Source organism: Trachymyrmex cornetzi, unplaced genomic scaffold, assembly GCF_001594075.2.
Source record: "Trachymyrmex cornetzi isolate Tcor2-1 unplaced genomic scaffold, Tcor1.1 scaffold69, whole genome shotgun sequence".
In the NCBI taxonomy this organism is placed as follows: domain Eukaryota; kingdom Metazoa; phylum Arthropoda; class Insecta; order Hymenoptera; family Formicidae; genus Trachymyrmex; species Trachymyrmex cornetzi.
In genome coordinates this window covers 396,494-408,607 of record NW_017300014.1, presented here as the reverse complement: position 1 = coordinate 408,607, position 12,114 = coordinate 396,494, and the positions used below count along the sequence as shown (strand labels likewise).

The following is a 12,114-nucleotide window of genomic DNA, read 5'->3' as shown; positions in this document are numbered from 1 at the left end:
AAGATCGGACTCGTGAATAGTAAAATCCGGATAAAAATTGCAGAATTCTGGTTTTCTTTAAAGAAACGTGAAGTTTCTTATGATTAAAGATCGGACTCGTGAATAGTAAAATCCGGATAAAAATTGCAGAATTCTGGTTTTCTTTAAAGGAACGTGAAGTTTCTTATGATGTTCTACTTTAGGACGACAATTCATATAATCCTGGTCGCGCTTCTCAAATATATTGGATGAGAAAATGTTTATACAAGCAGAGACAATCTCTTTTCATCTCTTGGAGATATCATAAGCGAGTGCATATTGTTGTGAGGAAACTTCACGGTGCAACGTTAAAGAACGCTGTGGATAGCATGATGAGATGATCGTGCGAGTGGGAGAAAACTTGATTATATCGTAGCCATGGCAAACACTTACCTTTCGACGCAGTGCGCCGCGGTAATAGCCCAGTTCTCGTTCAACAATGCCGCGCCGCATTTGTGCAGATATGTCTGCGATCGCCATTGACGTAATGAGATCTGCAAGAAAATCCACCACATAATTTGAAAATCAATCACCGTACGTGCGTTGATCGATCTATGCATTATCTTTAATACGTAATAAAATAACTGTTTTTGATGTGGAAAAATCATTATTAAGATTGTGTATATTTCTGCATAATATTTAATATAATCTATTATTGCGATTTTGTTATCGTTTGACAGATGATAGATTGAACTTTAATTTGTGATGATCTCAGACAGGTTTTATTGTAATTCTTTTTAATTGATTTTTTGGAATTACGCATACCAATTACCTTCAAATAATCATCAAATTTGTGATTTACATTAAGGCATTAATGTTTAAGTAAAGTGTATAAATAACATGATAACATAGCAAAATGTTACGCAATTACAATATATCTGCTCTCCAAAATTTTTAGAGTGAATCTGACTCTAAAGAGTGAAATCCTACTCCAAAGAATTTAAGGAATATAAAGAACCTAATTCTATTTAAAAATATAAAAATTCGCTCGTATTATGTAAAGCAAAACGTAAAGAATCAAATTAGTAATCGAGCTAACTGCAAAATGTACAAATAAATGTATAATAAACATACAATAAATGTTTTAATTTATATTTATTTTTATACATCTTGCAATTAGCTCGATTACCGACCTGACTTCTAATTGTTTTGTTGAGCTTCCTCAAGCTCACCTGCCAAGGCCATTTTCCGAAGGAACTTCGCTCACCACCGACGATCTTAGGCTCCGGAAACATTCTTCGTCCGCACACTGCAAGAACAAACAATGTCGAGTTAAATCGCATCAGTCCCAATTGGGCAGTCATGTTGGAGAACGGACGCGCTGCGTTTGTTCGACTGGATGAACCGGTACCGTTGCGCGGATGCGTCGCTCACATAATTCTTTTGTCTGCCTGTAGGCGGAATTAGAATTTTTCTATCGACAATATTGTCTGCGTACTTGCGACACTCGGCGCGCATCTTATTATTGATTACGGGAAATTACTGACGTTAAAATTTACGACTATACTATCATTATTTAAATTAAGTTGTACTATTGCAACTTAGATGATGGTAACTTATATAATGGCATATAAAGTGGTCAAGTCATCGATAATCATGAATTAAAGCGTTTCCTATACTGTAAATAATCGTACAATGTGATTTTAACTGCTTAAATAAACTACAGTAGACGTTATGTGATAATATTAAAAACTAATTTAGGTAAAGTATAATGATAAAGGAAAATTTCGAAAATTTACAAGAAAAGAATGGTTTTGTTAAAGTATCTAAAAATTTTACTAGCTACAGATCTGAAAATAATTTCGTTGGATTGTTAAAATAATGATGTAGGACGCTCAAGCTGGTTGCTATAAATATCAAAACTTTTTGCAGCATTGCTCATGGTACTTGAATTTTCTACATAATTATTTTGATGGTCTAACAAAATTATTTTCAAGTCTGTATATAGCTAAATTTTTAAACATTTCACACAAAATCATTCTTTCCGTGTAAGTTTGGGAAATCTGAAAATTGCGACATATCAAATGACGAGTAAGAAAATTAGAAAATTTTACGGATATAAATCTTCTTCTATACTTAGAATTGTTTTTTACATGTAAAATGTACATGTGCGAGTCTGTGTTAGGATCAATAGAGACGTCTGCCTTGTCAAACGAGAAGTTTAATTAATATTAAACTTGCGGTAATCCACAAAGAAAAGATGAAAGCATCGATCGTTATACGATCAGAAGTTGGATCATCTTCAGGATTTAACTAGGTTAAAATCGAATGGAATAACGTGAATTCCGACAGTGACCTAAATCTAGTTCCACATTTCACCCGTCATTTTGTTTTTAGTCCTGAGACTAGTTCTAGTCGAGTAACGATTCGTTCCGGTTACCCAGTCTGAGAATGATCTAATTTCTTTTATTCATGCACCCGCTCGTGTACGTGAAGTGCACGTCGTAACATTACACCGTAATTCGTTCAACATTTAAGTATTAACCTTGTTTGTAATCCGACATATTGAGGGTCTCCATTGGTAGCGGAAGTTCCATGTCGATCGTAACACTGGCAATCGTTGACAATAAAGTTGTCACCGTTGGTCTCTTTATGATGTCGGGGATTATACTGCTCTCTGTTATCGGTTTGGCTGAAAATTCGAGAAGTATAATTAAAGATTAATTAATTAAGTATTGTTACATTCACATGAAATAAAAAGCGACACAATTTTCTGTAAAAAATTGATATAAAATTAAAATTGCATTGTATTTATATACAATTGAATGTGTTGTTGCAAGAAGATTCAACAGAAGAAAATTCTGAAATACAATTTTGTTGTAATACTAAAATTTACTAAGAACTTTTAGTTTTTCTTGTTATTTAGACTTGTTAGAAGATATTCGTTCCAAGTTGTTGCTCCAGTTGCTTATTTGCATGATTGTGTTTGCCAATTCTTGAAACTTCTTCCATCGCGAGCAAATTCACAAACTACAGAATGCTCACAAAGATTACAATTAATATGTCTTACCAGAAGTCAAAGACTGTATAGGGGATTCCGTAACCGGTTCGGTCGACGACTCTTGAGTCTCCGGTAACTTTTCGGTGGTAGGCGACTGAATCATTATCCAGCCATCCGGAGTTGTTATCGGCGACCAATCAGTTTCCGCTTGTTCTGCGAAGCGAACGAACATAATAAATATAAAACCTAATTGTATTTTAATTAATCGCAAATTCACGATTCTTTTCTTTTAAGGGAATCAGGAATAGATAACTTCGTGATGGCTATTTATTTGTCGAGAAAACAAATTAAATCAAAACTGAATAGAAAAGTAAAGCAGATATGAGCCAACGCGAATATTAATGTGTGATGTTCACAAATTATTTATTAGTCGTAGTAAATAAGTAAAAGCATAACGTTTTGATAAGTTTGCAAATCGAATATGTTTAATTACAGTGGCAAAAAACGTAGTTATGATAACAAAAATTACTAATATTAAGATGTAAACCAAAGTGTGAGAAAAAGCATTAAAAATATAAACTGGACAATATTAAATAAATTCGGAAGTGCATGCTTATGTCAAAATAAATTAATTCCAAAATGAGGTAAAAGCTCATCTACACATATCCAGTAGTATACTTTTGTGATGTATATATGAAAAAATCAGAAGAATATTTTCTTTAAGTTCGTGGACCTATGTTTCTCAGAAAATGTTAGTTTCAAGCAGATATACTATGCTAATTCAAGGCGATGCGAACCGGTTTAATTCTCCAATTTGGATTGGTTGTGAGAAGAGCGAGTTCCGTTTTTTTTCTTGCAAGGTAGCGAAGTGAATCATAGTTATTAGAAGATAATTCGAAGTCTTGCCGCTCAACGAAATGGATAGAGATACACAAGGGAGAGATGACCGTAATTGCGTCGGCGGAAAGTCGGGATAGCCGGTTTGTGAACCGTTAGGACATTATGACATTCTATCTCGACGACGTGTCAGAGTGCTGCGCTATTGACATGGTCCACATAACATCTCCACTCGATTATATTTTCTAGGGTCCGAGGAATGACCTTGGCTTGCATCCATAATGAACTCGGTTCGTTTGGGTAGAATAAAATAACCGCTTGTCGAATGAATATAAAATGCAGACGAATTGCCTATAACTTATGTAGCTCAATATAACTCACTTTTGTGCTGCATGCAATTGAAATGCAATTATATTGTTTAGAGAGATAGAATATCTTTTATAATGTTTTTTATAATATCTTTTATAATATCTTTTAATGTCCTAATGCTCTTAATCTGTTAATGTCCTTTATAATCTTCATATTGTTTTTGTCATTAAGAGTCTTTTGTGTTATTTAATGTTGTTTAATTTTATCTCTTAACGTATTTTTTAAATAAAAATTATAGTAGCGTATTTTTTAAATAATTCCTTTCAGATTCAATAATTTATCTTATTGTAAAAAAAAACACATTATTGTGAACATTTGAGTAATTCCAAAAATGTCGATTTTTTAAAATGTTTCCAAACTTTTTGCCTGGATTATATACTTTGGACAATATCCTTTTGAATAGTAGGACGATATTAAAGTTAAAAATATTGTAAATTATTTTACAAATAAATATTGAAAAAGGCAAAGAACGAATACATACGAAAAGTAAGATTATTTTAATTTATATTTAATTTTTTTACTCGGTAACAAATGGTAGTGGAGTATTAATGTCATTTTACACTTGGCAATGGGCAGTAATCTTATACATGCTCTCATCGTCAGCATCGAGCGACCCTTCGAAGAATTATAGGAAACGTGATTAGCAGTCTTATTCGTTCTATGCCTGTATGCTAATCGGTGAAATTAAAGAAAACGGACGTTCATTGTGTAACCCGACGCCCTTGTCGTCAGTAGAAAATCATGATAGCGATTCACGTTGTATGGCTTGGCACGCTGTATGCATCAAAACGCTGGGAATAGTGAAAACCCGTTGATGGATTGCTATGTAAATTTAATGTCTTTTGCTTTCGTCTTTCGTTTCAGATTGACGATATTAATCATTAAAAATTTTAAATTTTTCTGCTTTTAATGCAGTGATAGTCATTGTCGAAAATAATATATTACGATTAATATTACAGTTAAATATAATAGTTAAATATAACAGTTAAAATAAGCTGTTGATTATCTAGTTGGATTTGATAAAGTTATTATATTCTAATAAAAAGAAAACCAAAAAGTAATTAACTTTATTCACCTGACGATGAAGCTACCGTCGGTGTTGACGTTAACGTTAACGTTGACGTCGACGTTGACGTTGACGTTGGCGTTGGCGTTGACAACGTTGATGTTGATGTCGACAAAACTGTTTTGTTGGACGCCTTTGTAGAAACTTCATCGGAGTTCGAGCTCCACGTTACCAATCCTGGCGAGTAAGTAGTCAACGGGATCTCCTCGAGGGTGTGATTAACATTCTGACCCTTGGTAGGAGTTACGTGGGTCGAGGTGCTCTCGTTTCTAACGGTAAACGTGGATATCGAGCTTGAGATGCTTGTGGTAACTTCCACGATACTGGACGTGTTCACGGGAAGTTTCGTCAAGGGTGTTGGTTTCGTCGTGCTGGGTCTTGGTCTCGTAACGCTAACCGTTGAACCTACAGTTGACGATAATGGCTTCGTACCCTCGGTGGTTGTCGTGGCGCTAGCGTATTCAGGTCTAGTAATCTTCGTCGTCGTACTAGTGATCTTAGTAGGTTTCAGCTTCGTTGTAGTTGACGATGATGGTTTAGTCGTGATCGGTCTGTTAATTGTTGTTTTAGTCGTAGTGGATGGTCTCGCGGTGGTTGTTCTGACCGTCGATGTCGGTTTCAAGGTTGTCTTCGGCGTTGTCGTTTTGGTAGATCCTTTGTGATCCAAATTCGTAGGCGTAATAGTTGTTTTCTGAATTGTATTGGTAGTTGCCGTCGTTGCAGTTGATGGTCTAATTCCAGTGGAGGCTAAAGTACTTTCCGTTGCTCGATCTGCACTTGTACTGAAAGATCCATTGCTGAATGAGCCAGAGGTTGAATGAGGCTTAGTTGTCGCCGGTAAAGTGGTGCCGAAGCTGGAATTCGTAAGAGGCTTCGTTGGAGTTGAAGGTCTCTTTGTCAACGTAGTGGGCTTCTTCGTAGTCACCACTGGGCGTTTTGTTATCACGGTGGTACTAGGTCTCTTAGTGCTAGGCTTTCTCGTAGTCGTCTGATTTAATGGTTTAATCGACGTCGTATTTCTTGGTGGGAATCTGGTTGAAGGCATCACTTTTTGCGTGGTAATCGTGAGAACGTTCTTTATCGTAGTCGTCGTCGATTCATGTTGAACAATCGGTCGAGTAGTAGAAGAGAGTGGTTTCTGAGAGGTCTGCACTATAGGTTTTTGTACTGTTGTCGTTGAGATAACAGGTTTCTTCGCGGTCGTTTCCGATGTGATAGTCGTCAGTTTCGTTAAATTTAGAGTGCTAGGTCGGAGGGTAGAGTCCAAAATGGTCGGTTTCGTAGGTTGTCTCGTTATACTTGGCGATATATTTGCTGGAATATTTACAGTATTGTTGGTTGCCTTCAACGTGGCTTCCGTGCTAGGTTCCGCAGCGTTTTGCACGGTTTGGAATGTCGAGAGGCGAGTAGTCTGCGTAGTCATTTCTATTGTTGTGATTGTTGGCTTCTTTGTCACGAACTTCGTCGTGTCTGTCATCGTATTTGCTGAAGTCTGCGTGCTTTGCGTATTCAAGAATCCAGATATTGTCTACAAAATTATTAAATTATTAAATTAATTATTATTGTAGATGGCAATGTAGTAGAATCAGTAAATTAATCTTTTAAAAACAACATTGAGAGAGACTGATTGATAGAATTAACTTACCTTTAATTAATTAAAAAAATTATTCTGTTTACAGTAGTTTTGTATAAAGGAAATGAAATCTTTGTGTATCGTGATGCAGAGCGTGTGGCATATATTTCGAATACGATTTATCTTAAATAAAGATTATCACCCCTATACACATTTTGTTAATTAAATCGAACATTTTTATTCAGCGATTTGGTTTAATATGCCAATGGTTACACATATCAATATATATCCAACAAAATTACAATGTTCCTGCATGTTTATAAGTTACACATATTACATGCTGATCATTAAGCGCTTTAATGCAAAACTTTCTTTAATCTTGCATGAATTGTGAGATCACACGAGCTACTGTATTTATCTCGATGACCTCATTCAGAGAAAGTTATTACATATCCGAATGAGCTGAGAAAACATGTCACGTTTCTTTTCACGTATTGTAATTCCAAACTACCGCTTTTTACCATTATTCATTGTCGTCTAAAAACTTATTTCTTTTTTTAAAACTAAAATTTACAAAACAAGATGAAGTTACGCAATATCACATATTATCTTAAATAAAAAGCAAGCGAATTATTTATTATTAATCCACGTTTATTTTATCGAACATTAAGTTCACTGTGGATGATTGGACAGACTATAGTTATGCGCGAAGGACATTACTTCAATTCCATCGAACCGTCTCTAGGAACTCCAGCTGTCATACCGCTCATTTCTACTGACACATGGCAAACCGCGCTAAGCCAGCTCGCTGCTTCATTAGCGATCGTCTACTTGCCGTGATTTGTGAAGCCCCGACTGGTTTCTTTTCATCGGTCGGCTTGAGCTTCGTGAAGTACTCGGGTATGCCGCTGCTCCCGATAGGCCTGTGGGTCGTGATAAACGGCCTTGGCGCCGGCGGACCATCGTCAATGCTGTTGTCTTGCGGAAAGATGTCCGGCTCGTCGTCAATCTTGCAGCAGCTACCGAAGTAGAAACGATCGATGCAGGTACCAAGATGCGTGCCATTTGCTTTCGCACAAGTAAACGCAAACATGCACACACCGGTCTCACCGCTCCTGCGTGACACGCAGGGCAAGTGTCTGATATTTCTTCCCGTGCCTGTAAGAACGAAGAAATGCCATCATTACATTCATCTATGACAAGCCGATTTCCGACCAATTCCATTAAACGTTTTTTTTTCTTAAACAAGTTATTTTAACTCTTCAATGCCACATTATACCGTTTTGTCATAGATACAACACACTGTGTGTATTTACATTACATTACATATTCGACTCAACTTTGATTGCTTATAATTTTCAAAAATAAACATATTCAGAATAAACAGCAAACTAAACATAACATTAATTTTATTGTTTATTATCAATGTTTATAATTTGAAATTTTACACTCAAGAATGTAACTATTATACAACACATGTGGTTAATTATATTTATATTGTTGAGTATAAAATTGTAACACATTGATGTTATCATTTTTAACTAGTGTTTACTTGGCCGTAACAAATTTTTTTTCAATCTATACGCCAAATATTAATAAATGCAACGATATCGAGCAAATGTATGTATGTATATATCTTTATTAATAAAAAAAGTTATAAGCAGTTGAAGTAAATAAAAGTTTAAAAAAACCATTTTTTTAAAAACCGGATATAATCGAGAGTGGCACTGAAGGGTTATAAATATTATTTAAACGCTGTTTTTAAAATGCCATTCAATTCTTGACTTGCGTGCTCAGAATCGTATTAATATCTTTTTACACAGTAGTCTTTCCTCTCATCTAATGCCTCATAAATATGATTCGCCGGAACTTGCCGTCACGATATCTCATACGTGATTCTCTCAGGCGATAGATCAGAATTCTTCCGTTTGAAAGATTATCTCACACATTAATGCGAAAGTAAAGACTCCTTTACCACAGGGAGAAAAACTTCTATAAAATAAAATATTACGAAGTAATGCCGCAAGATGTAATTCTCCCCCCGAATGGCCGTCAACGGTGGTTAGATAAATGCTTCCGTGTTTTCAGATCTCCACTGAGAAGTATATATCAACCTTCACCCGGTGTCTATAACTGTTCATTCACGATGTACGTTCTACATTCCTGCCCGTAATACTTTGCTTTCGTATCGTCAACGTATCTGCTTATAATTCTCTCTTAATGATCTTGATCATTCAACTGCGATTCCTACCGCGAATGATAGGAGACGCGAGATAATTGCGTAATTGATTCATATATTGAAAATATGACGAATAGCTCTGCAAGCGCCAATATCAAGCAGATAAGTAGAATGATAACATTAATAACTATATGATATTTTATTAATATGGAAATTATTAGCTTGTTGACAATATTTATCAAATTTGTTACAAGTCTACAGATATCGGCTGCATTGAATCTATTGGATCTTAAAGCAGTTGCTACCGGTAAACAATTGAAGATCACATATGCATTAATCGGATAACAGGAATCTTTTCTGGATCTTTAGCGCATTATGTGTCGACAGAACGGAAAGTGGATAAACAAACAGATGTCACATAAAATTTTTTTAAAGTCGCGAATATCAGAGGTGTATAACGGAATGACAGAAGTCTGCTTTGACAATGATTCATACGGTCGTGCGATACAGTTAGCTACAAAAGACGCAACGCGCGTCAGAGGAAGATAAAGAAACATGCTCTTCGCTCTGAAATAACACGTGAACTTTCAGACAAAAACGAATAATATTATTGCATCAAGAAAGACTAAAGAGAATACATAAAAAATAGTGCACTCTAGAGGCAATTTAAATTAATCAATTTTTGAAAGAATGAAATAAAATGTGTACTTCATCGACGTTATAAGAGCAAAGATCAGAGTAAGAAGATGTCATAGCGCGCAACTCGCGTGCAACAAACGTCTCATCTTTGATCATTAAAAATTTTAACGGGGTCATCACTCTCGTTGAGAACGATCTCCAATTTGAATTCTTTCATGATTTTAAATCAACGATCGATTGTAAAATGCTAATGCGTACGCTGGCTACATAAAGCGTATGCCACATTATATCGGGGAACGAACGAATTGATGTCAGGCGAGGCGAAGCATCTCGGTACCGTTAAGTTTCAATGTATGGGCTAGTTGCCCGACCCAAATGTGGGTCACAGTCATAGCCTAATGTAACAGCCCGTTTCCCTCTAAGACACCTCATATTCTCTCTCTCTCTCTCTCTCTCTCTCTCTCTCTCTCCTCTCTCTCTCTGCCACCACTTTTCTTTCTTTTTCTTTCTCTCTGAGGTCTTTGGCCTAACGAAATTGCCGTAAACATTCCAGGGTACTCCGACTTGGTATGATTAAACGATCATGCTTGACCCGAGATGCTTGGATGGATCAGGTATGTTCTCAATATAAACATGGAAAATCCATGAACGGTATTCCCGGTATACTCTGTGTGTACTCCAAAGAAAGTGACAGATTACTTAGCGTGGTGAATGCGACGTTGTTGAGTTAACGCTACGCCAAGTTCAGACGAGAGTATGAAGGAAAGAGATAAAGAGATTTCATGATATAAAGTAAAAATTACAGATGTCCGCCACGAAATTAAAGGTTCAATTGAGATTTGTGTTTTATTTTAATAGGCAAGTTGCTTAATATGCCGAATAATCAGTAGTAGCAAGAATGACAGTGACATACAACAGACAGACTGATGTACATAGTTTGTATACTCTAAACTGGCACGAACGGATCATTAAAGCGTCATAGTTTTTCAGCGACTGTTTACTTTCTTTTGCCGGCTTGTCGGGTCGACGGACGTTTCGTGGCTAGTGAAAATCAACCGTAAAATTGTTTGCGGTCCCAGTGCTTGCGTTACCGGGTCAGTTGGTCAGGTTTACTCGCCCAAAAAGTTCTGAACGCCCGGTCACCCTTCTACGTAAAAAATGTGTGCTGGCGGAAGTGACACGTTAGTTAGTCATCAGCATGAAAGAAAGTTGACGAGGCCTTTATGTAGCTGGTGGAATTTCAAGCGGTGCCAGATCATACGGGAGTGCGTAAGCGTGTGTGCGTGTACACCCACGCGAAAAATTTCACTCGCGGCATAGTTCATTGTAGGAAAGTGCTTTATCTGATCGCGACAAACTCGGGTACGGAAGTCTCGCAAAGAAAAAGACCTAGAAGTCATCGAAAAGATCCATATCACTGTATTATCATAGGATTATTATATTATCTGTAGAAATGACATCGTAAAATTGGGTTTATATGAGAAGAGGTTAAATGTCGTGTTGCATGAGCATGTTAATTGAACACAATAAAGCACGAAACGGACAAAACAGTTTCGCTGAAGTATCTAAAACTTTAAGTACATATATTATATGATCTGAAAATGTCTTTGAATTACCATGCAGTATGCTTAGTATGAGCAACGTCGTAAAAAGTTTGGACATTTTAGCAACCAGTTTGAGAGCGCTTTACATAATTATTTTGATGATCCAACAAAATTAGATTTGTATCTAGTTAAATTTTTAGATATTTCAATGAAATTCTTCTTTTCGTGTATGAAAGGTAATGATTCGCGAATAGTCATCTCGTGGATTTATACCACCCAATGAAAACGATCGCACGAAAATCGACCGAGTCGGAGGATGACAGGAACGGAAAAATCACTGTAAGTCACGCGGCTCGATGACCGTGATTGACCCACTTCTACAGAAAACTGACCAGTCCGCCCACGTTCCATTCGAACGTGAATTCAAGGTAGGTTCAATGCCGCTGCACGACGGAGACGGGCGAGCGCTCACGCACACGCGTAGATCGGACATTGCTGTGCCGGTTACTGGTATTTGTGTTCCGATCCGTTACTCAGCTGACATACGAGGAAAATGCAACGAGCGTGAAAGAGCGGGACGAGCAAAGATATGTTGTCAGTCTGTAAGAATCAACATTCTTCACAACTAGATCGTCGTTTTAATTTATAAATATGCGTATTTTGCAATGCTGATTCTAGAAAAACTGGGAGAAATGTTGATAGAGAATAATTTCCTTTTATTATAAAGAATTATTATAAAGAATTCCTAAACAAGCAATATTTTTTTCGAATTTAAATCGGTAAATACTGTTTGTAGTGTTCACGTTGATATTGTCGTTCATAAATATGATGCAGCTCAAAGATATTAATAGATCCGCAATTTTAAGCGGTGTCTTAATATTGTCTGCAATGAATGATCATCATAAGAGGCATAATTTTGAAAGAACGCGATGAGTTTTGGTCGGTTAA

At 36.4% G+C, this 12,114-nt stretch overlaps 1 protein-coding gene across 1 annotated transcript in view; it reads right to left on the bottom strand.

Moving 5' to 3' along the window:
• Positions 1-411: 411 nt before the first annotated feature.
• Np (serine protease notopleural) overlaps positions 412-12,114 on the bottom strand; it is a gene marked incomplete at its 3' end in the record, with an annotated part of 20,250 nt that continues 8,547 nt past the window's right edge. The window contains exons 3-8 of the mRNA XM_018517485.1: positions 7,640-7,962; positions 5,241-6,759; positions 3,029-3,172; positions 2,504-2,650; positions 1,191-1,267; positions 412-512 (exon numbers count right to left, since the gene is read on the bottom strand). Coding sequence (XP_018372987.1) covers positions 412-512; positions 1,191-1,267; positions 2,504-2,650; positions 3,029-3,172; positions 5,241-6,759; positions 7,640-7,962 — 2,311 coding nt within the window. The remainder of the gene's footprint in view (positions 513-1,190; positions 1,268-2,503; positions 2,651-3,028; positions 3,173-5,240; positions 6,760-7,639; positions 7,963-12,114) is intronic.